Raw genomic sequence first — 23,275 nt, 5'->3', positions numbered from 1 at the left:
CCTTCACCGTGAATCATGTGGAATCAGCGGAAAACATGATGAGTGCGTAATCCTGACACGCTTTCTGCTCAGTGCAGAGGGCACAGGCTGCACAAAGGGGATCATTGTTGCCTGCAGATGCCCGTCAGTGGTGCAGTCGCTCTTTGAAGGCTCTCCAATCGCAGCGCATAGCGCGACGAAGGAGGGCGGGGTTTGTCTTCCGTCCCCCATTACTGCTCCAAGCCCCTCTCTGGCACAGCGTCCCATTGACTAGACTGTGACAAACCGAGCAGCGTGCTTCACTGCGTCTCTGAACTCAGCGCTCTCAAAAGTGGACTCGTGATGTCTGCGAGGACGCGCATTCTGGGCTCGAGGAGATAAATGACGCGCACCTGCAGAGGGTCGCGTTTTGGACAGGTATGAGACCTGTGGCACTCGCGGATGAGGAACCGGCAAATCTTGCGAAGATCTGAATGCAGCTCAGTATCACACTTCCATTCAACCACCGGGCCTGGCGCATGGATGGATCCGGCTGCACTCATGGAATACAAAGCCCGTGAGCATGCCCGTCCGAGCCCACCGCTCTCCGGGAGCCTCTCCACAGCGTCATCCTCCTCCTGACACAACCGCTCCACTCGGACACCCACCGGTCACTTCAAGTCCCGTCGCCATGAGGACGACTGCTCGGTGATTCGGTGCATCTGCGCGCCCGCACGGACCGGAGACCTCCCTCCCCCCTCTCTCTCTCTCTTTCTCTGTCTGTGTGTGTTTTGGGGTTTGTGCTTTTGTTGGCCGTACACCGGATTTATCTGTGCGGCGAGCTTCCTTTGTGTCAAAGGGCTTAACGCAGAGTGCGCGGAGGGCGACAGAGTGGGGGCTTCGCTTCGCCCGCTGTTGCGCACAGCTGCTCTCTTTGTGCCGGGTCGTAATGGCAGCGGGACAGCCGGAGGCGCAGGACCACACGCCTGAGAACGGCTTCACCCCGTTGGAGCGCCCGGCGCCCCGGCTGCTGCCGCACATCGACGGCTCCGTTCTGCCGTCTCTCGGGGGCTTCGGGAAACACCAGAAGCAGCTCGTGGTCCTGACCTGGATACCGGCGTTGTTCATCGGCTTTAGCCAGTTTTCGGATTACTTCCTCCTGGCGCAGCCCAATGGCACTTGCGTGCAGCCACTGGCAAACGAAAGCGACTGGACCGCGGCGACCCCGCCGGTCACCGTCACCAGCATCGCGCCCTCGTTGAAGCCCACAGGCAACGGCACCGGGCACGGATACGGCGACGGCGTCGGAATGCTGTGCGCTTGTAAGGAGTGGAGGCTGGAGCTGCAGACGGGACTTAGTCAGAATGTGGTTACCAAGGTAACGAGTGAGCGCCATAGACCCATAGTGTTATTCAGGGGTGGGTAGGTGGGGGGGATTGCCGTCATCATCACTACTGCCAGCCTCAGACAGTTGATTGACACGTTACCCACTGACCCGCGTACTGTTTATTTATTTATTGTGCTTTGGAGTGAGCTGGTGCTGCCTGGTACATCAGTTCAAAGAGAATAATGAGACTCTTTTTACATCTTACACTTAAGCGCCTGAATTCCAGAGTGTATGAGTGGAGTGTGCAGAGAGAGAAAGGGAAGAGAGAAAATAGGAGCCCGGAGAGCCTAACACATACACAAACTACAGGACAGAGCCGAAAAAGAGTTAATGACATGAAGTTGTATATAAACAGATGGCGAGTCAAAAGAGGCCAATGAAGGAGAAGCGCTCAGTGCATCATGGGAGGTTTTCGCACATACATTAAGACTAGTATTCCTACCCAGAGCTCTGCTGGTGCTAGTGTCAACTGGTTTATGGCAATAAACTAATACTGAAGCCCTTGTGTCACAATAGCTGAAAACTTTGGTTGACTCATTTATATCGCACAGCGCACAGATAATACAGTAATGATCACATTAGCATACTATTCTACAGGTAGTGGGAGGAGGCAGTATTCAAGCACAATAAACACAGAAGCATAATGAAACTCTGTTTGACATATTTGACCCGGGGTCCTCAAGCGGGATAATTCTGACATGTGCTTATGTTCAAACCTTAGTTTATTTATTTTTTCTTGGAATCCAATTACAGAGACAGAATTCAGAAAAAAACCCCACCAAACTGAATCCCTGTGACAAGAAGAGGCTGAACGTTAATAAGCAACAGTGCTGATCGTTGCTTCTGCATTTGTGCATTAATGACACCTGCTTTCTCAGATAAAAGCGGTGCTAAAAGCCCAGACTTAATAAACTCACAGTGGCTGTGTTGTCCAGCCATCATAGAGCATAACCTCTAACTGTCTCTCTCTACTCACTCTTCGTGGTGCAGTTGGATGCTCAGCAGGGAGATGTGTAAATTTTTTGTTAAACACCAACATTGGATTCACACACAGCTCAGTCACTCCACTGGGCTCTCTTGCAGATGCTGTCAAGGCTATGCACAAGTATGGTGCACACGTAGTGCTTCTGCATGTGTCCTTGGCTAAACTTTAGCTGCTGAGTGCTGCAGTGGTGTGTGCACTGACCCACTGGCTTAGAGGAAAGAGTGGGAAACTATTGATTGTTGTTATAACAGACATACAGCTGCTTTCCCACATGCACTGTGTCTGCTCTCTCTTTGTCTCTCAGAAACACACATAAATATAGATGTGGGATGAACACTTGAATATTTAAGAAGTGTTTGTAGCATGTTTGCAGATGCGTCCAACTTCATGAATTATCAACACAGTGAGTCAGAGAGTGAGAAGAGTTTGACAGGATTCTGATGAGAGAAGCCCACGTTTCTTTTTTGGCTTCTGTGCAGCTTTCATATTATAAGTGTCTCAGCTCCTCCTGATGTCTTATTCCCTTTTAACATGTTGGGAGTGCCTTACTCTGAAAACAATATCTGACTTATGTTTCTCTCATTCTTTTTGTTTCTGTTCCAGTGGAACCTAGTGTGTGACTCGGCCTGGAAGGTTCACATTGCCAAGTTCTCTTTGCTTGTGGGCTCCATATTTGGATACCTGGTGATGGGTGTCATGGCTGACTGGTACGCTGCCTCCTTCTTTGTCTGTTTTGTTAGACTGTAAGGATAATTCCAGGTGTCACAACTAAGATCTGCATTTGGCGGTAACAGTATGGTAACAGTGTCCTCAGCACTGCTTGGAATCAGAAAAACATGTTCAGGCAGGCTGAAAAAAAATTCCCAAAGAAAAGCCAAACATATCTAGAAGAAGGAAAAAAACGTGTAAGCAACGATTAACTAAACTTGCCCATTCTTTTAAAACCTTATTTCTTTCCCTTTAACACACTGCAGTATGTCTTTGTGCTGCATTATTGTTTCAATAAACTCAAAGAATATAGACTCATCGGTCACTCATTAGGCACCACTCTTTAACCGTTAGCTGAAATATCTAATCAACCAATCACATGGCAGGAACTCAGTGCATTTAGACATGGACTAGATGACCTGCTGAAGTTGAAATTGAAAAAGAAAGGTGATTTAAGTAAGTTTGAATGTTGGCTATTGGTAGCAGATGGGTTTTTCTTGTCAGAACTGCTCATCTGCTGGGCTTTTCCCACACAGCTTGTAGAGTTTAAAGAAAATGGTCAGTTACCTGGGTGCAAATATCTTCCTAATGTCAGAGGTCAGAGGTGAATGCCCAGAGTGCTTAGAGCTATTATTAGGCAACTGTAACTCAAATCACCACTCGTTCAAACCAAGGCATGCAGAGGAGCATCTCTGAACAACATGTTGAACCTCGAGGCAGATGGACTGTACGGGCAGAAGACCACACTGAATACTGCTGCTGTTAGCAAATGACAGGAAAATGAGGCTACAGTTTGCATGGATTTCCCAAAATTAAACAATAGAACATGGAAACACGAGCCTCTGTTTCTGCTGCTACATTCAAATCTTGTCAGAATTTCCCATAAGCAACATGAAAGCAAAGATCCATCCTGCATGTAATGGCTCAGGTTGGTGGTGGTGTAAGGGTCCAACCTGGTACTAGCGAGGTGACAAAAAAAAGGCCAGTGAATGTATTATCGAAGGACGGACCAGTTGATTGGGTGAAGATCAGCATCAGCTGTTGACTGTCGTGTCACATCAATCTTTAGCTGGCTAGATATTTAAAAATGTCTAAAATTGTGTGAGGAGGATTTTAAAGCCATTCAAAAATCAATAACAACAAATTCAAACTAAAAAGACAAACAGTGGAATTGGCATTAACCAGATTGTAAAAGTGCTTTATCCAGAGTTATCGAGAATAAGAAAAAAGAAATGTCTGACAGCTTCTCTAGGAGTGGTGGGAAGCTTAAAGAAGAGTATCGCAGAGCCTTAATGGTTAAATATCGAACTATCTGCAAAGCTAAATGATACAATATCTGTTGTAACTGAGCAAAATGCCACTGTCATCAAGTTAATTATGGTCACTTTTGCCGTCTGCAAGCCGCCCGAGTGGCATCGTGGGAAAATAAGCACCTGCATTGTGTTAGGGATCAGCAACTATGCACAACAATGTAAAGAAAACAATGTAAAGAAGCAACGGGGGCCATGAGGCCTCAGTTGGGACCTGACCCAGTGACCTCCTAACCCTCCCCCGCCCCTCCAGACCAGGACGTGCTTAGAGTCTGAAGGAAACGATGAATGCAATGTTCTCTTTCTCCGGACTTTACATGAAAAGTTTCTTTCTCAGTTTAACTGGGTTTTTAAGCTCTTTGCTACGTCTTTATCTCCCTGTCTTTCTCTCTTGTTTCTAAGGTTTGGTCGACACCCAGTGTTGATCCTTTCGGTGCTTTTCATGCTGGTGTTTGGTCTGAGTGTTGCCTTCTCTGTAAATGTCACCATGTTCAGCACCTTGCGCTTCTTTGAGGGTTTCTGCTTGGCGGGCCTTGCTCTCTCCCTCTACGTGCTCAGTAAGTACAAGCCTTCACCTTCTCATGCCTGTTTGCTTGGTCTTTTTCTTCTCTCCTTTTTCTGTTCTGTTCTCTTTCCTGGTGTATCCTTTGCTGTGTTTGGCAATGGCAGTAATGCTATTATGAAAGCCTAGAATAATCTGCTAAAGCCGAAATGAATTTGATCATAACTCAGCAACAGTTAAATGTATCGACTGATATCTTGGGTGGAAGTTTAAATACTCCAGCATAATTGATCATTTCTAAACACTCCACCTTGACCTCTTTGGAAAACATCACACAGTCAAGGGAATCATATAACTCAACTTTGATGCTTAGAAAAACTAACTGCACTTAAACTCGCCTACTTAGCTCTCTGAGGTGTAAGTCATCATAGGTAGTAACACTAACCCTGGCCCTGAATCTCTATTAGGAGCTTCCATTAGTGGATCTGGTGGCTGAATCTGAAGTATGATATGCTTTTGTTGTTAAAGTTAGCTGCTACAGCACACCATGATACTCTGTTGCTCAATGTTAAAGTGGAATATGTTTTACAGTAAGGTTGTTTTTTCACTCCAAACATATTCTCCTTGTGTCACGTTCTGCAGAAGAGTCAGAGGTTTTTAAAACCGACACCAGATACTTTCAATTTGACCCCTTTGCATTCTTCACCGCTTCGCTCACTCTTTCTCATTGCTCTGTTTGCCCCCTCTTTCTCAGGCCACAGTGAGATTAGTCATACATTATGAAGATAAGGCTTTGGGGTGGGTTTTGTCCCTCTCTGCAGGGGTCCTGGATAAATCTCATCTGAACTGCTTTTGAAAACAAACAAGCAAAATAGATTCCCCTGAGCTGTCTGCCAAGAGCCTTGTGAGGAATCAGATTTAATCTGTGATGGATATGAGAATATTTGTTTTTATGGCTTATAAATCCAATATTTGCACGAATATACTGTTCCAATGGGGGATGATCATATTGTAAACATGACCAAAGTTTTAAATAGCGAGATCAGTCCCTATGCTATTAATCCCTGTAAAACAACAGCTCGGGCTTCAGGCTGCTCTAAAATGCTGTTTTCAGGTAGTTTTTTGTACTCTTGGCTCTGCTGTGAGCACAGAAGCCCCTCGCGATCAGGAAACAAAGTGTTAAAGGGAGGGGAAGGGAGCTAAAAGATGAACTGTGTGGCTGCATGAAGGCCCAGTATAAGATGCATTAGGGTTGTTTTGAACTATGAATCATGAGTGAATCAACAAGTCCAAGAATAAAAATGTGTAAATGGAAATGAACATAATAGGTTTCGCTTTGATATTACTGATAACCACTTGGAGTTTGGGTCGTTACAAAGAATATGATATAATAGAAAATGTGCGAAAGGCCACAGAATATGATCTCCTCACTCCTTCAGTACTGTACTCGACTGTTAGTATGAGGTGTTTGTGGTGATGTGCTGTGCACTGTGGCCAAATCTCCAATGTGGTCTTGTTTGTCCAAAGGACGTTGTTTCACAAGTTTTGTGGTTTGTTCATCTGCAGCTTTACAAACCTAAGCTATGCTGCCAAGTTCTTGTTCCAGAGAAGAGAAAACATCTGTGTGGTCGCAGAAAATAGGCAGGTGTACAGACCTTCACACGAACCCTTGCACTAACAGTCTGATGACTAAATGTACGTCACTGGGACCCAAGCAGACCCTAGTGGACTCGCAGCCGTGGAAAGTATGATCCCCGCTTTAATACTTGTATTTCCTATGGAAGCAGTAAGGATGTGCTTAGCTTTTTCTCGGGGGCGTCATGTTCGTGGGCTGTCAAATTTTTAAAAATGTCATTTAAACAAAAGACGTTGTTTCCCACCTTGTTCCTAAAAAGTCAGAAGCCTGTTTTTTGTTTCATTATCATTATTGAACTTTTTTCTCACATACATGAATGTCACACAGCATACATTTGATCCTCTGTTTCTATACTTGGCTAATGAATTGCTTCACCCCTTTCGCTGCTGTTTTCACAGTCTGCTTACTAAAGAAAAATGTCTGTAGCTCGGGGCAGTTTTTCTGTGTTTCACTTGTTTGTGTGTTCCAAGCTAACAATGATGGGATAAGTAACTGTTTGTGTGTGGGATTATTTTTGTGTGTGTGTGTGAGACAACAGATTGTCTGTATGCACTTTGAAGTGCAACAAAAAAGGTGTTTGTGTGAGGTGTGGATGCATGCAGTAGGAGGAACATTCGGCTCCCCGCCACAGATTGGTGCTCTTTGAAGTGAACTCAGACTATGACAGTGAAAATAGATGCTGGCATCCCATTAACAGTAAAGACTATATACTGTACTTACACCTGACAACAGAACAGTGGAACACAGTTTGCAGTTGTTTTCATTGCAAGCTAAAAACACACACATGCAGGTGGAACTGTTAATAGAAAATTTCTTCATACTCTACTGGTATCACCTTCTGTTGTTTGCCAAGAGAGGTAGAGTAGGACAGAAATAGTGAAGTCAGTCAACGACATATTGTTTTGTTCGTTTGCCTGTAATGGCTACCTTGGATTTAATTTTAAGTGGTCGTTTCCTTTTGTTTCATCTTCGAAGCACCTGGTATTCCCCAGGCAGCTTAATGATGCCGTGACTGTGCTATCTTCTCTGAGATCTAGGAAAGACGTCCTGCAGTGCAAGAGAAACACAGCAAGCCAGGCGATCGGACAAGCTGGGAATCTTTCTAAGTTTGCATCCTATCTTATGTGGAAAGCAGTCAAAGCAAACTGACCAAACTGTCTCCACACAGCTTTCAGGCTGAGCTCCTGCTTTTTTAACAACTTTTATTGCGTAGGATGCTTTAGAAAATGGTTTACTCTCAGTCAACTGCTGACAATTAGAGGCTCAATAAACACGTCCGTTTTCCAAGTTTACAAATCATTTCATTTCGTTTTGTTTGAACTTTTCAAAAGCCTAGTTTTAACTCACTCACTTAAACAGTCATCAGTTATGGCTGCAGACGGAAACTATAACAGCAATTTCTGTGGAGTACCCTGATACTCCCATAGTCCAAAGATATGTTATTCTAACTGGTGATTCTACACTGCCCTTAGCTGTGAATGTGAGTGTGAGTAATTGTGTCTATGTTCACTGCTCACTGATAGGCTGGGGGCAGGTGAAACTAAATGAAGGTCATGTGATTGAACTAACCAGTCAAGAATGCTCCTTTTTGATCATAACCCCCCCTATGGCTGGCTATTCTGTAATGTTCAGTATTATTATCCAGCTGCACTGCGCCATAACAGGGGAACCGGGTGCATAAAGGGGCCAGATGTTTACAGCCATCATTGATGTAAACATTCTCAAATTAAAGCTCAGAGGCAATATTTTAATCCCAAAGTCATGTTACATTTCAAACCCAATGAGCTGTAGTAGGGAAGCAAAATAATAGAGAGTGTCTCAGTGTTCTGAATGTGCTGTTAAAAACAGATGCTGAGGAACAACAGAGGCACATAATTGCAGTGTCTGTTGGACTGCTGAGTTGGAAATAGCATGCAGCAGGAAGAAGAAATGCAAAAATAAGCATGTAGCACGCGTGCTCTGTATTATAGATGATTTTGTCCATGCTGTGGATGCACTGCTCTGTCTGCATTATCGCGTCTAAAAACACTCTTCTCTGCCTGCCTCATCCTCCACCTCCTTTCACCCTCTGCTGCTGTGAATGCAGCGCTGACTTCCAGTTTCTAAATCCAGCAGCTCTCCAGCCCTTTCCATTTCCCCCCTCTTTGCTTACCTCAACTTCCCCATTCACACCATCCTCTTCCTCCTCCCTCTCTCCCTCACCCTTTCACCCCATCATCCTTATTACTACCAGCGCTCACACAATCGCGCGCTCATTTTCTGGAGGCTCATTTAAAATCTCTCATCTTTTAGTTATCTCTCTATAGCACACAGCACATAATAAAATCCACTGAGCTGCCGTGAAGCTTGCCTAATATAAATGTGTTCACGTGCACGTTGTAGTGTGTTATAGTGCGTTGTAGTGCGTTTTTGGTTGTTTCACAATTTCTGCACGGGCTTATTAGTTTGTAATATGGCACCTTCCTCTGAGTTGTCCTCTGGGAACTGCAGGGGATAGCGTTTCCTTTTCCTCGTGCTTTTTTCCTTCTTATTCTGTCTGTTTCAGAAGAGAATGCTGAGCCTCGTCATGAAAACATGGCTGACGATTATGCAAGCTTTGGACAAAGTATTTAAAATAGACCTCTGTTCCACATTTTTTTAAACTTTTGAGTTGTGGGCCATGGATTTTATTCAGGAGATGGTTATATTTACATTAGCTGCTATACTTCCAATGAGAAACAGTCTTTTTAAAACCAACAAAATCTAATGAAGCATGTCAACTCACTGCCAGAGAGGCATTCAGTCAGACGCCAGGCACTTTGTTAGCTTTGCGTTTTGCACTTTGCTTTTCCTTTTTTCTTACGACTTTTTTCACTTGCTGCTTTACACGCTGAGAACAACACTGACGCCATAACTTGATGTGTCCGCTTTTGTGTAACGAGCCACACCAACACCCTGGCATTAACTGACCTGCTGGGAATAAGAGCCTGCAGTTATGCAGTTACTGCAGTTATGCAGTTACTGATTTGTAAGCCACCCAAAACTGAGAAACTGGGTGTTTGAATCCAAAACCTGGTGGGAGTGGGATCCTTCCTCCAGTTTTGCGTAACATCATGATGTATTTCCATTTGAAATTTGGATTTTCTGGTTAGCAGGTTAACCCACCAAGCATCCAACATCCACAGATGTTAAATTTTGGACTTACAATTCAGACATTATTTTCCTTTTGCTCAAACACTGAAAACAATCCTGGAGACATAGTCTTCTTGAAAAAGTGTACAAAAATATGCTTTTTTACAGCAGTAATTATTGACAAAATTCACTGGTTCATACACCATATGTGAACATGCCATGTAGTTTATAGTTCTCATATAACCCTGAATATATCCAAATATAGAGCACCTTTAGTGCACGTTGATTTTATTTTTTTGTCAAATACAAAACGCACAGTGCGTCATGGTGTGTTGTACTTACATGTACTTTTTTGATATCTCGTATAGCCCAATGGTACTTCAGTACAGTACTGAAAAAAGTATTTTCACCTTGTTTTCAGACTACATTTCCTTGTGTGGGTTTTAGCTCAGTATCAAAGTGCAAATTTTAGCCACAGCTGGCAGGTTTTTTTCAACAAAAGCTTGGCACACTCTGTGTGAACACACTGCACCATTTAACAGCTAAAGAGCCACGTAGTTCCCCAAGGACTCTTTGGACACAGACACAGTTTTAAAATGTATCTACTGGATGTGTAAATAAGCACATGTTCGCTAACAAGCTTACGAGAGTTTTATTTAGTTTAGTTTTATTTCTCATCATTGATTCGCTCTTCGTGTTCTTCCTTTTAACACCTGCTTTATTTCCTGATTAAGTTTGCCTGATGACTCCATTTCACCTTTAATAGATGTAAGTTCTGATTAAACAGCCGTTGTATATCTTGTTTCACATACTGTTCCTTCCTGCATTGCAATTAAGCTTGGAGAAATACATTTTTGTTCAGTAGTACCAATGATGACTGATAGTCAGCTCTATTTATAACTTGTTTACCCTCCCCAAAGTGTCCAAATGTCGTTGGCACATTCAAGTAAACATAAGGACTCCAGACTCGATTCAGACTCGACACGAAAGAGTTTCTCTTGTACTGACGAACCTCCGACTTGACTTGAATGTTCTGGTTTGCAGCATACTGCGGCAGAAAAGTGGATTTTATGCTGCAGGAGTCATTTGAAAAGTTTATACAGACACATTTGGTAAGTTTCTTTTTCTCCATAAACTGGGTCAACATGTGAATCAAACATATGAATCCCAGCAGATTCACTGGAGCAACTGTAGAAAGCTGCAGAATTTTTAGTACCATTACTGAATCCTAGAGGGGGATTGGTATTCGCTTCTCAAAAGATTTTCAGTGAATGTAATTTGCATGGGCCCAGAAGAATTAGGCTGCAGTCGCGTTAGAGTAGTGGAACAAGGTTAATGCCTTTGCCTTTTCCTCTCTGTCTCTGCCCCTTGATTTCCTTGTAGGAAATGACAAAGACAAGCACTATACGGTGTATGCAGGTGTGTGCAGTTTTGAGCTCATGGTGAGGACTTCTGCTGACTCAGATGCTGTGCCCTTGTCAAGCTGTCTATGAAGTCACCCCCTTAGGCTGAAACAGATTTGTGTCATGACTGATTAATATTGTTTAGTCTATAAAATGCCACAAAAATGCCTAGCGGGGTTTCAGGAGCCCCATATGGTGTCTACATAGTGCTTGTTTGGTCTGTCCAAATTCCAATTGGTATTTTATTTTAAGTTAAATCCTCACATGCTAACAGCATGACTGTTTTCTGTTTTCTTTTTATTGTTGTAGGGTCTTTACCTTACAGTATAAAAGGCCTTGAGGCAACTGCTATGATTTGGTGCCATATAAACAAAACTGAATTGAAATTCAGGTGGAAGATTGATGGTATGAGCCTCAGCTCCACCAGTCTCGTGTTGAAGTGTCCTTGCACAAGATACTGAACCCTACATTTCCCCCAAAACATTCATTATTGTGAGAGAGACTGTATGTATTAGTTAAAAAGAAATAGAAAGTGCTGAATGAATGTGTGTGTGTGAATAGATGAACAGTGTTATAAAAGTCACAAATCTTCACACTGGAGAGTAAAAGCTACTTTCAGCTGCTTCTATTCACAAAGGGTTAAAACAGTGGGTAGCTCTGCATGTTTGACTCGGCAAATTCCTTACTGCAGATGTCCTTCCTGACGCAACCCAAAGGGATTTGTGCTTCCTCCCAGGATCGAACTAGGGCTCGTGACGATAGAGACACCAGCAACCATAGTCAGTTGTCTTGTAGGGGCCAGAGCAGGCGACGTTAAGGGAAATTTAAAACTGCTGGCTAAGGGTAAACATAAATTCAATAAATTATAACATTAAATTTCACATCGGTAGTAATGACACCGGGTTACGTCAGTTGGAGGTCACTAAAACCAATATTGAATTGTGTGTTACTTTGCCAAAACAATGTTGGACTCTGTAGTTAACTGTAGTCGGTCCCCTCCCCAATTGGACAGGAGTGACATGTTTAGGTGCATGTTCTCCTTTAATTGCTGGCTGTCTGAGTGGTGTCCAAAAAATGATGTGGGCTTTATAAATAATTGGGATGCTTTCTGGAGGAAACCTGGTCAGTTTAGGAGAGACGGCATCCATCCCACTTTGGATGGAGCAGTTCTAATTTCTAGAAATTTGGCCAAATTTATTAAAACACCCAAAACGTGACTATCCAGAGTTGGCACCAGGAAGCAGAATTGCAGTCTTACACGCCTTTCCTCTTACTTCTCGCCTCCTGTTACCCCCCCCCCCCCCCCCCCAAAATCCCATCCCCACAGAATCCCCACTGTGTCAGCTCCCAAACAGACAAAAAATAAACTAAAAACTAACTGTGAATTAATAATTGATAAACAAGTCAATTTACTCTGCCTGTTAGAAACCTGGTTGCAACAGGATGATTATGTTAGTTTAAATTAATCAACAGGCCGAGCAGGTTGGGGGGTGTCCAACCTTCTTTTTATCTAACAAATTCTTGAAGTAGTTCTAAAACAGCTAATTAATCATCTGCAGAGGAATAGACTATTTGAAGAGTTTCAGTCAGGTTTCAGAGCTCATCACAGCACAGAAACAGCTTTAGTGAAAGTTACAAATGATCTCCTTATGGCCTCTGACAGTGGACTCATCTCTGTGGTTGTTCTGCTAGACCTCAGTGCAGCATTCGATACTGTTGACCATAATATTCTATTAGAGTGATTAGACCATGCTGTAGACATTAAAGGTACTGCATCACAGTGGGTTAAATCATATCTATCTAATAGACTCCAATTTGTTAATGTAAACTGAGGGTTCTCTTCACACACCAAGGTTAATTATGGTGTTCCACAGGGTTCAGTGCTAGGACCAATTCTGTTTACATTATATATGCTTCCCTTAGGCAGTATCATCAGAAGGCATAGCATACATTTTCACTGCATGGTCGTCTCATGTCAATTTGTCATGTTTGTTGCGATTCTTAGTGTTCAATTACAACCTAACAAATCCCATCTCTCTCTTGGTTCTATTTCATGCTTAGCACTAATTAGCATCTTAGCTTGCAGTATTGTGAGCAAGCTAGCATACTAACAGTGGCATTTAACTTATAGCAACTCTGTAAGTTAAACAATTAAGAACAGTTAATGAAAGCTTGTTATAATAGTTTTGGGTGTTTGTTTGTTTTTTGGCTCCAGTATAGCTTTTTGTTTCAGGAACACGACACTCCCTTTTTCCAAAATTTCAACAATATCTTTTCCCATCACCAGCTGAGCTATAAATCTTCGTCATAATCACAAACACAGACTGTAGTTCTCACTCTGAGCTCATGCTGTTAGGAAGCTAATTGTCTCTCCATGCTGTTCTCATGCCGGAGGCAAGGTTAGCCAGGGAGCAGCAGACAACATAAAAGTGTGTGTATGTGTGTGTGGTAGTACTATCAACCATTCATCATTGAAAATTAGTTTGACCATTCTATCAGCTTCTTTTTATTCAGACCCTTTTTCTTTCTGTATGACTGTTCACTTTTAGATGCAAAGTATGAGAAGCTGTGGGGGGATTAAAAAAACTGTGGTGGTGCTGGGGGTGGAGGTGCTTTTATGGAGGGTGTGAAAGCTACTTCAACCACACTGATGAGCTAGAGGGAAGGGTGGGGGGGTTGCACACAGGAGGGAGGGTGGCAGTGGGCAGTGAGATAATCAGCACAAGGAGAGCCATTCTCCCACTCAGCTGGAACAAAAGGTCCTTGCCAGCATGCCTGTTTGTGTGTGCGTATTGATATCCCAGTAGAGTCAGCAGGATCAGGCTCCTCCCCCAGAGAGTTGGGTAGCATTTTTTTTTTTTTTTGTGAGGTTACTTTAGGGATACATTGCCTTTGCCAAAGTACAGTTGATTTTCTCTTTTCGATTGTGATTCAGTCTTATTGACTGTGAACAAAGGTAATATTGAGTGACTGCAGCTCAAACTGACTACATGTGCATACTAGCTGAGTAAAAGTGCAATAATAATTTTATATTTCCAGATGATAAAGTTTGGTGTTTAGTGTTGTCTGTAAGTAAAGCAAATTAAGGTTTAACAAACAAAACTTTTTAACCTTACAATAGCGAATTTTTGTATTTCGACACACCCGTAGAATACAAAATGCAAAGGGTTTGATTTGACAGGAGAAGATGCAAAGAATAAGATAAGATGGAGTCAGATGATCTGTTTGTTTGTGCTTAGCTAAAGACAAGATTAATATTATAGTAGGTAGCATGTCTAGAACACTGGCATACCCCTAGACTCTAGGGGTATGCTTCTCGCTTCAGGTGCAAGAGGTTCTGGGTTCGAATCCTGGACGAGCCTCCATTTGTGTTGCATCCCCCCCTGACCATGGTGGGGGCTAAGGCAGGGAGGAGACATTAACACAAGACCACCAAAATTAACGAAGACGGACAACAGCTAGGTTAATAGTCAGGCAGGATTTCATTCTGTTGTCATGCCTTGACAACAATGAACTTGACAACAAAAAAAAAAGTGGGGAAGGAGGACCAATCGGTTGAGCCAAATCAAATAAATTAACAAAACAAAAGGAGGTCAACAGCTTCCCTGGGTCTAAATAAAGCAATATGCAAAACAAAAGGCCCGTCTAGCTGCTCGACAAAAAAGTCCAGTCAAAACATACAAAAGTGGCATCAGCCGCATAACCTAGTGTCTGTAACAGTCAAACCTCTGCTGCCAGTGTATAGGGTACCCCAAGCTTACTTGTCCAGCCTCCCACCAACACACTCTGTTTTACGTACACAGAAGCCTACAAACAAGAGTTCCACAAGAGTCAGAAGCTGCCCAGCTGTCCAGGGAGCTGCTCTTTTCTACTGATCCCTGGCAAGCTATTGACCTACTGTGCCCAGGTCAGCCAATAGACGTGTGCCAATTATCTTTGAATTGGCCAATAGGTGGAGGCTTGACACCTGAAAGACAGGAGCAACAGAAAAACAGAGCAACGTACTCTGGCATGTAACAACTCTTTACCATGTTCTCAGATCACTCCAATGTAAATTAATGAAGGAATCAGTCCAGTTTTTACTGCAATCTTGCCAAATAATTTCACATGGATGGTCCTTTTATAGCCAAGCATTTTGCATGATTGCTTAAAGCCAGTTTTTTAAACATGATTTTTTTAAAAAGAAATCTAGTCTAATCTAATTAGGTGTATCATGGAAAATGTATATTGTAAATAAAAATCACAATGAAATTAAAGTGAAAATGTGGTAAAAACACACTGGACCTGAACTGTAATACCATCACTGCCGTTCCAATTGTGAATGATCGCACGCGTCTCACGTCCTCGGGAAGTCTGGACTCCCGAATGAACTTTCCAGGTACAAACTAGCATGTAAACAAGTAAAAACTTGCATACTTGGATATTAAGAAACAGTCAAGGAGAAGAAGAAGCTAAAATTTGGACCCACAAATTTTTGTGAGAGTAGTAGTATGTCTTCTACTCTTTTTGGGACTTTTTACCACCACTTCTGGAGAATCTGTAAGCCAAGCCATTGTTTACTGTAGGGAGCAGCTGCTAGCACTGGGCAACAGGAAAGTACTCCTGGAGGAGCGACCCAAGATTCCGAAGGAATTACGACGTTGGAGGAGGGGACGCAGGGCTGGAGTGAAGTACCAGGAAAGAAGGAGACGGTACAAACCAAGCATTCCATCCATTCTCATGGGTAATGTAAGATCTTTACCCAACAAGATGGAAGAGCTAATTGCGCTAACCAGACTGCAGTGGGAGTACAAGCAGAGCAGCCTCCTCCTGTTCACTGAGACATGGCTCAGGGACCACACACCGGACTCTGTCATAACTCTGGATGGCTTTCAACTGGTTAGAGCGGACCGGAATGCAAAGGAGAGTGGTAAGAGGAGAGGTGGTGGACTAGCAATGTATGTCAATGAGAGATGGTGTAACCCGGGGCACATCACTGTGAAGGAACAGAGCTGTACCAAAGACATTGAACTGTTGGCAGTTAGCGTCCGGCCATACCACCTGGCCAGGGAATTTTCACACGTTATTGTGCTGACTGTTTACATCCCACCCTCGGCCGACGCTACAGCAGCCTGTGATTACATTCACTCCACTGTCTCTCAGCTACAGATGGCACATCCGCAGTCCCTCATTATTATTTCTGGGGACTTCAATCATGCCTCACTATCTGTCACTCTCCCAAACTTCTCCCAGTACGTTGACTGCCATACAAGGGACAGCAAAACCCTGGATCTATTGTTTGCCAACACAAAGCAGGCTTACAGTGCATCACCCCTCCCCCCGCTTGGCCACTCAGACCACAACCTGGTCCTTCTCCACCCCACCTACACTCCTATGGTGAAGAGGAACCCCCCCCCCCCCCCCCCCCCCACGAAGAAGGTGATAAGGGTGTGGTCTGAGGAATGCACTGAGGCCTTAAGAGACTGTTTTGAATGCACAGACTGGCAGGAACTCTGCAAGCCTCACGGTGAGGACATCGACGCCCTCACTCACTGCATCACGGACTACATTAATTTCTGTGTTGAGAACACTGTGCCTACCAAGAAGATACAGTGTTTCTCAAACAATAAACCGTGGGTCACCCCAGAACTGAAGGCCCTGCTGAACAAGAAGAAGAGTGCTTTCTGGTCGGGAGACAAGGAGGAACTTAAGAAAGTCCAAAAGGATCTTAAATACAAGATCCGATAAGGCAAGGAGTGCCTCAGGAGGAAGATGGAAAACCAACTCCAACAGAAAAACGTCAGAGAAGTCTGGAGGAACATGAAACAAATCTCTGGACATTTCCAGGACAATGGAGGAGCCACAGTGTCTGCTGGCCGGGGGTGGGCTAACGACTTGAATCTGTTTTTTAACAAATTTGACAATGGCCCACTTATCACCTCTCCCACCCCCCAGGTTCCATTAACCCCCCTCCATTTGCCGCCCCCCCTCCGGGTGCAATGCCATTGTCACCTGAGCTCTCCTCTCACCACAACCCTGCTTCACCCCCTTCACACATCTATCCACAACAAAGCAAGCCCCACCCCCCACTCCAGCCCAGTCTCACATCACATCTACTTCACAGCTGATCAGGTGAGAAATCAGCTCAAGAGGACGAAGGCAAGGAAGGCAGCAGGTCCGGATGGAATCTGCTCCAGACTGCTCACGGACTGTGCAGAGCAGCTCTGTCAGGTGGCCCTGTACATCTTCAACCTGAGCCTGAGCCTGGAGAGGGTTCCTGAACTGTGGAAGACTTCCTGTGTGGTTCCGGTGCCAAAAATCGCACACCCCAGGGAGCCCAACCACTTCAGGCCTGTTGCCTTGACTTCTCATCTGATGAAGACCATGGAAAGGCTCTTCATGCACCACCTTCAGCCACTGCTGGGCTCAGAGATGGACCCCCTGCAGTTCACCTACTGTTCTGGAATTGGGGTGGATGACGCTGTCATCTACCTGGTACACCGATCCCTCTCTCACTTAGAGCAGGCGGGGAGCACTGTGAGGATCATGTGTTTTGACTTCTCCAGTGCTTTCAACACCATCCAACGCGCACTACTGAGAGGGAAGCTGGAGGGAGCCGGAGTAGGCAAACAGCTGACTGCATGGACCATCGACTACCTTACCAACAGACCACAGTATGTGAGGCTCCATGACTGTGTGTCCGAGGTGGTAATCTGCAGCACGGGGGCACCACAGGGCACGGTTCTCTCACCTTTCCTGTTCAGCCTTTACACTTCAGACTTCTGTTATAATTCGGACGATTGCCATATACAGAAGTTCTCAGATGATACAGCCATCATTGGATGCGTATCAGACGGGAATGATCGGGAATACAGGGGGGTCATCAGTGACTTTGTTGGCTGGTGTGAGACCAACGTACTCCAAATCAACGTCGGCAAGACAAAGGAGATGATCATAGACTTCAGGAGGAAGTCACCCCCTACAACACCGGTGAACATCCAAGGGAAAGACATTGAGATAGTGGACTCTTATAAGTACCTGGGTGTTCACCTCAACAATAAACTGGACTGGACTACAAATACAGACGTCCTGTATAAGAAGGGCCAGAGTCGACTCCACCTGCTGAGGAGACTGAGGTCCTTCGGAGTCTGCAGGACTCTGTTAACGACATTCTATGACACTGTGGTAGCATCTGCCCTTTTCTATGCAGTGGCCTGCTGGGGGAGTGGATGCACGGACAGGGACAGGAGCAGGATTGACAAACTGGTGCGGAGGTCTAGCTCCGTGCTGGGATGTCCCCTGGAGTCTGTAGAGGTGGTTGGTGAGGAGAGGATGTTAGTAAAGCTGACATCCATCATGAACAACCCACATCACCCACTGCATGAGTATGTGAGTGGGCTGAGCAGCTCCTTTAGTCAGAGACTGAAACACCCTCGCTGCAGGAAGGAGCGCTTTCGCAGATCATTCATCCCAACAGCAGTTAGTCTCTATAACTCCTCTATCACGATGTCATAAGTCACTGGACACTGTGAACATCCACGGTCACCACTTCATGCATAATGGACCTTCCATGACCTTCCAAGCTATATAGTTTATGTCTTCCATATTTCCAACTATATCCATAATCACATACTGTGTATGCTACCATTGTATATAGTGTATTATCTTACTTTTTTCATTGATTGTACTTATTTGTATTTTTGTATTTCCTTCATATATCTGTACCTGAGCTGAGGCGACGCAAAAATTTCCCCGCTGTGGGATCAATAAAGTCTTATCTTATCTTATCTTATCTTATCTTATCTTATCTTATCTTATCTTATCTTATCTTATCTTAATACATATTAGACACATTTAGCACTGATGGCTTGACATGGGTTAAGGCAAATGCTTAAAGCTGAAGTTGCATTCACTGTTGTTTTGGGTAATGAGTTATCGTACAGTATACATATCCTGCTGAAACAAAGCTTGTTTATTTAAAGTCAGCGACTTGTATTTTTAGCTGCATCATCCTTGTCATTTGGTCTTGTTTCCTACGAAGTGCACAGAGCTTAACTGAAGCTTAATAATGGCCACCTGTTGCTGCCTTATACAGGGTTGAGTTTTCTGGGATAAACAATGCTAAATTGCTCAGCAGGGTGGATATAAAAAGCAGAGTTGGGTGATTTTCTCAGTCTGTTTGTCACCATTAGCGACCTCTTTCACATTAGACTCAGTCGTTCGATCTGCTGTTGAGTAAATTATTGATTTGTGCAGTTTTAATTGTACAGACTGACCGAGATCTGGGAACAGCGTGTGGTTACTAAACACACAGGACAAGAAACCGATATGAAAATAAAGCCGATCAGCAGAAGTGTAACTAAGCATCCATCACATTCACATCCTGGGTCAACTCTGGCTCGTGGTCTGACTTCTCAGTTTCTTTTTGTGATTTGAGATAAAGTTATTATTTATTTATTTATTTTACATTGGAAACATTTGGATTTGATAATTTACATTTAATGCTATATTTTTAGACCGCTATGTTAAAAAATAGTGAAAAGCTGTATACTGCTCCCATCACTGGGCCAGAGACAGACTCACACTGTCTTTTTGGCTAGAAAAAGTAGAAGCAGAAGGCCAGGTTAAGGATTATGGGTCAGTGCAGTTTCCTTCATCTGTTTTGGACCTTGTGTGGGAAGATTTTTGACTCAGGTCTAAGGAAGAAAAACAGTTCAAGGGAATTTCAGTAATACCTTTAACCTCTAGCTGAATCATTTTCCTTTCATTCTTTTATCTGAAAATCTTAGTCATCTTTCCATCCCGCCTCCTTCTTGCTCATTGTGTTTTTCTCTGTATTTCCTCCTCTCTCTCTCTCTCTCTCTCTCACTCTCTCACTCTCTCACACACACCAGTCTTTATTATCATTCCTCTGGTGATTCCACTGATGAATGGAGGGACTTTTGGAGGGTTAGGTAATTTGTATTCAGTCCCTACTCTACTTTCTTTACTCTGTCAACCCCCCAGCCCAGCTTCCTCTCTCTGCCTCACAATAACAAGTGACAGTACAGGTTAGTGAGTATAGTGAGTATGCCCCCCTTCCTCCCTTCTCATCCACCAACAATGGTCACCTTCAAAAGGCCCTTGCCATATGGGCCAGGCCATCTGGACTGTGCCATGTTACAGGCAGTAAGGGAAAGGATAGGAGCCCAGTCACGTGGGAAGGACTTAAAGGACGGTTCCAGCGAAAAGCTCACCGAGCAGCTGAACTCACTCACACGCTTCCACATGCAGTCCATCCTAACTTAATGAAGAGGCCTGGTGTTAAACTAGTGCGCTCTCAGGGGAAGGATCAGCAATAAGTGTTCAATAATTCATGACAGGAAATTCCGTGCCTACCTCACCATTAAACAAACACATGCTCTTTCAGGCCATTAAGACAGCTGCAAGTTTATAATGGTAATCACATCCAAACACACAGAGCGCATACATAATTTATTCGCCTATCGTGGCGCACTGACACCAAAGGAAGCCATGTTTTCTGTAAAATGAAGTCTTTTTGTTCTCGTGCTTGTCTTTTTATTTTAGGGATCGAGCTGTGTTTGCCAGGTTGGCGTTTCTCCATGACTATGGTGGCCAGTTTTCTTATGGTGGGCGGGCAGCTATTGATGCCAGGGGTGGCCGCTCTGTGTCGCCATTGGCCAAACCGGGATGACTGGCAGGTCCTGCAGATCGTCATAATCAGTCCTTTCGTACTGATGCTGCCATACGTCTGGTGAGTCCCGCCCTCTGAAGAAAATCCACAGCTCTGAGCCAGGCGATGGCTTGTACAGTACACACGGCACCACACAAGCTCGCTCCGATTTTACAAACAATAGTCTCTTTCTCCTCTTGTTTTCTTCTGCCCTCACTTGTTTCTTTCTTGCGTTTACAAATCTTCTGCTCATCCTTTGTCTGCTTCTCCTCGCCATCCCCCTCTTTCACTCCCTCTACAGGATTTTTCCCGAATCCCTGCGCTGGTTGCTGGCCACCCAGCATTACCGGCGGTCCAAAGCCATGATGCTGCAGATCGCCAGGAAGAACCAAGTCGACATGACAACTGAGCCAAGCGGAGTTCTTACAGGTGAGGATGAATTCAAGAGGGAGCGAGAAGATGAAAGATCCCACAACCACTGGGCCACGAATTCTATTCTTTCTGTTGGTTTCCTTCAATTCTCTTCACTTTGCAATGTATTTAAATTGTCTGCAGTATGTTACATTACAGCTGCTGCTCGGTGTGATGAAATGAGCAAGCAAAGACACTGACATGCATATAAAACTGCTCAGACCATTGATATGATGAAATGCAAACGCAATAAGGTAAAGATCCATAGTCCTTTAGGTTGTTAATGGTTTTTTATTATAATATACACAAAGTCTGACTTCCAAATAGTGCCGAGAGCATGTGCACTGTCAGTTAACAACAACATTGTTATCCTGTAAATCTCAGTTGAGTACGAAGCACCTGGGGTCTCATTTAAAAAGAATGTGTAGGATCCATACTATACCTGAGCAGAGAAGCTGAGATGGTGTGGACAAAAAATAGCAATAATAATTATAGAGCATGCCTATGCTCACCAGCTCAGAAGCTTCCCTTTATAAATCACGGTCAGTATAGAAATGTGTGCACTTCAATCAGTCTTCTACCCTTCCCTCAAAAAGCTGTTTTGCTGTGGTGAACTTGGCCCACTTTATAATAACTTGTGATGATATTTAGTGTAATGGATGTATGATGAAAAATATGATGTTGAGTTGGAGAAATATTTGATTCTGCTCATCTCAGTGCTGCCGTGGGTTACTGGCATTTCAATATTTATGATAAAGTAGATCCATAAGTACTACATTATAGGAAATCATACTTAACGTATGAGGTGAAGTATTATGTATTGGTTTTTACATCATGCCTTTAATTTAGCACCTCACAATGTGCATTGCTAATTTCTGTCTGTCTCCAAAATGTTCATAAGCGTGGGTCGGACTCTCTGTACCAGTGTGCACGTCAAGATTGCCTTTGAAAACTCCCAACTTGTGCGTGGGAAGTTGCACAGGCCTTTTTCAGACTTCATTTTCGGCGTGCGCCATGTTTATAAATGAGATCCCTGGCTATTAATTGTCTTGCGACAGATTTAACGTGTCTCACCTTTCTCTGCCACGACACTTCTTGTTCCCCCGAGATGGTGTTTGATTCATTGTCGCTGCTTCTCCCAGTAGCCAAGCAGTCAGAGGGATGATGAGAGTGGGCACAGTGATGTCCTACATCTATCTAAAGCCCCCCCAAAGCTCTTTAGCTTCTCCGTGCTAGAGATCCCTTATGGCCGGGTGCTCATTACCACCTGAAAAGGAAAGGTCTCAAGGTGTGCGTTTCATGTTTCCTACCAGAGCTGGAGCAGGAGCTGCACAAGAAACCCCAGAGGAGCTGCATTGTCAAGATGATGAGCACCAGGAACCTGTGGAAAAACATTGTGGTGCTGTGTGTCAACTCGTAAGTGTGTTGCGTTTGTGGTCCCGGCTTGTACAGTTCCTTTGCTAATAACAGCCAACATCCGTTGTGTTGAGAGCATGAATTACACATGAGCTGGTCTCCAGAGAATGAAGACATACTCAAACCTCACGTGCCCTGTGGCGGACGCATGTTTTAGGTGGCACCTCATTGGCCACTCTCTTATTCTGTGGTTTTGTCTTGATGTACAGTCTGACAGGTTATGGAATTCACCACTGCTTCGCTCGCAGTATGATGGACCCCGAGGCTCAGCCCACGGCTTTGTGCCATGCTGACTATTACACCATGGCGGGCATCGCCGTGGCAACCTGTCTAGCACTATGCCCTGCGGTCGGGCTGATGGGTCGGCGTGGAGGGCTGCTCACATTCATGATCATAACAGCCCTGGCATCACTGCTGCAGCTGGGTTTGCTTAACTGTAAGTAATAAAAAAATGCACAAGTAGACCATTCAAATCAACTTTATTTATATAGCTCCAAACCACAATCACCTTTGTTACACAATCACATTTTGTTACATAGATGCACTGTAATGCATCTACGGCCATGTTTTTTGGGGGGAGACCACTACCATCATGACAGAAGGGTTTTATCACAGGATAAAAGTGATTACTTAGAATTTTTTTATAGCTACTAAAGTTACTGTAAAGTTTGACTCAAACGAAACTTTGGTGTGAAGGTCTAAAATACAACTAACTTTGTACAGACACCATGACTGTAATGTTATACTATCCTGTTGCCTTCGAAAGTAAAACTATATTTCAAATAAGTAGCAAGCT

General features: G+C 44.0%; 1 protein-coding gene across 2 annotated transcripts in view; it reads left to right on the top strand.

The window, feature by feature from the left end:
• The first annotated feature begins 219 nt into the window (after window positions 1–219).
• The window catches only part of slc22a23b (solute carrier family 22 member 23b), a 28,119-nt gene continuing 5,063 nt past the window's right edge, over window positions 220–23,275 (top strand). For both annotated transcript variants that reach the window (XR_013902748.1, XM_026146738.2), the window contains exons 1-7: window positions 220–1,336; window positions 2,934–3,037; window positions 4,751–4,905; window positions 20,547–20,733; window positions 20,954–21,081; window positions 22,377–22,479; window positions 22,689–22,915. Coding sequence is in view for 1 of the 2 variants with exons in the window: in XM_026146738.2 (XP_026002523.1) it covers window positions 908–1,336; window positions 2,934–3,037; window positions 4,751–4,905; window positions 20,547–20,733; window positions 20,954–21,081; window positions 22,377–22,479; window positions 22,689–22,915 (1,333 nt within the window). In the remaining variant the exon portion in view is untranslated. The remainder of the gene's footprint in view (window positions 1,337–2,933; window positions 3,038–4,750; window positions 4,906–20,546; window positions 20,734–20,953; window positions 21,082–22,376; window positions 22,480–22,688; window positions 22,916–23,275) is intronic.

Source organism: Astatotilapia calliptera, chromosome 17, assembly GCF_964374335.1.
Source record: "Astatotilapia calliptera chromosome 17, fAstCal68.1, whole genome shotgun sequence".
Taxonomy (NCBI): Eukaryota; Metazoa; Chordata; class Actinopteri; order Cichliformes; family Cichlidae; genus Astatotilapia; species Astatotilapia calliptera.
Note: the sequence above shows the minus strand (reverse complement) of the source record. Positions and strands in the feature narration are given on the sequence as shown.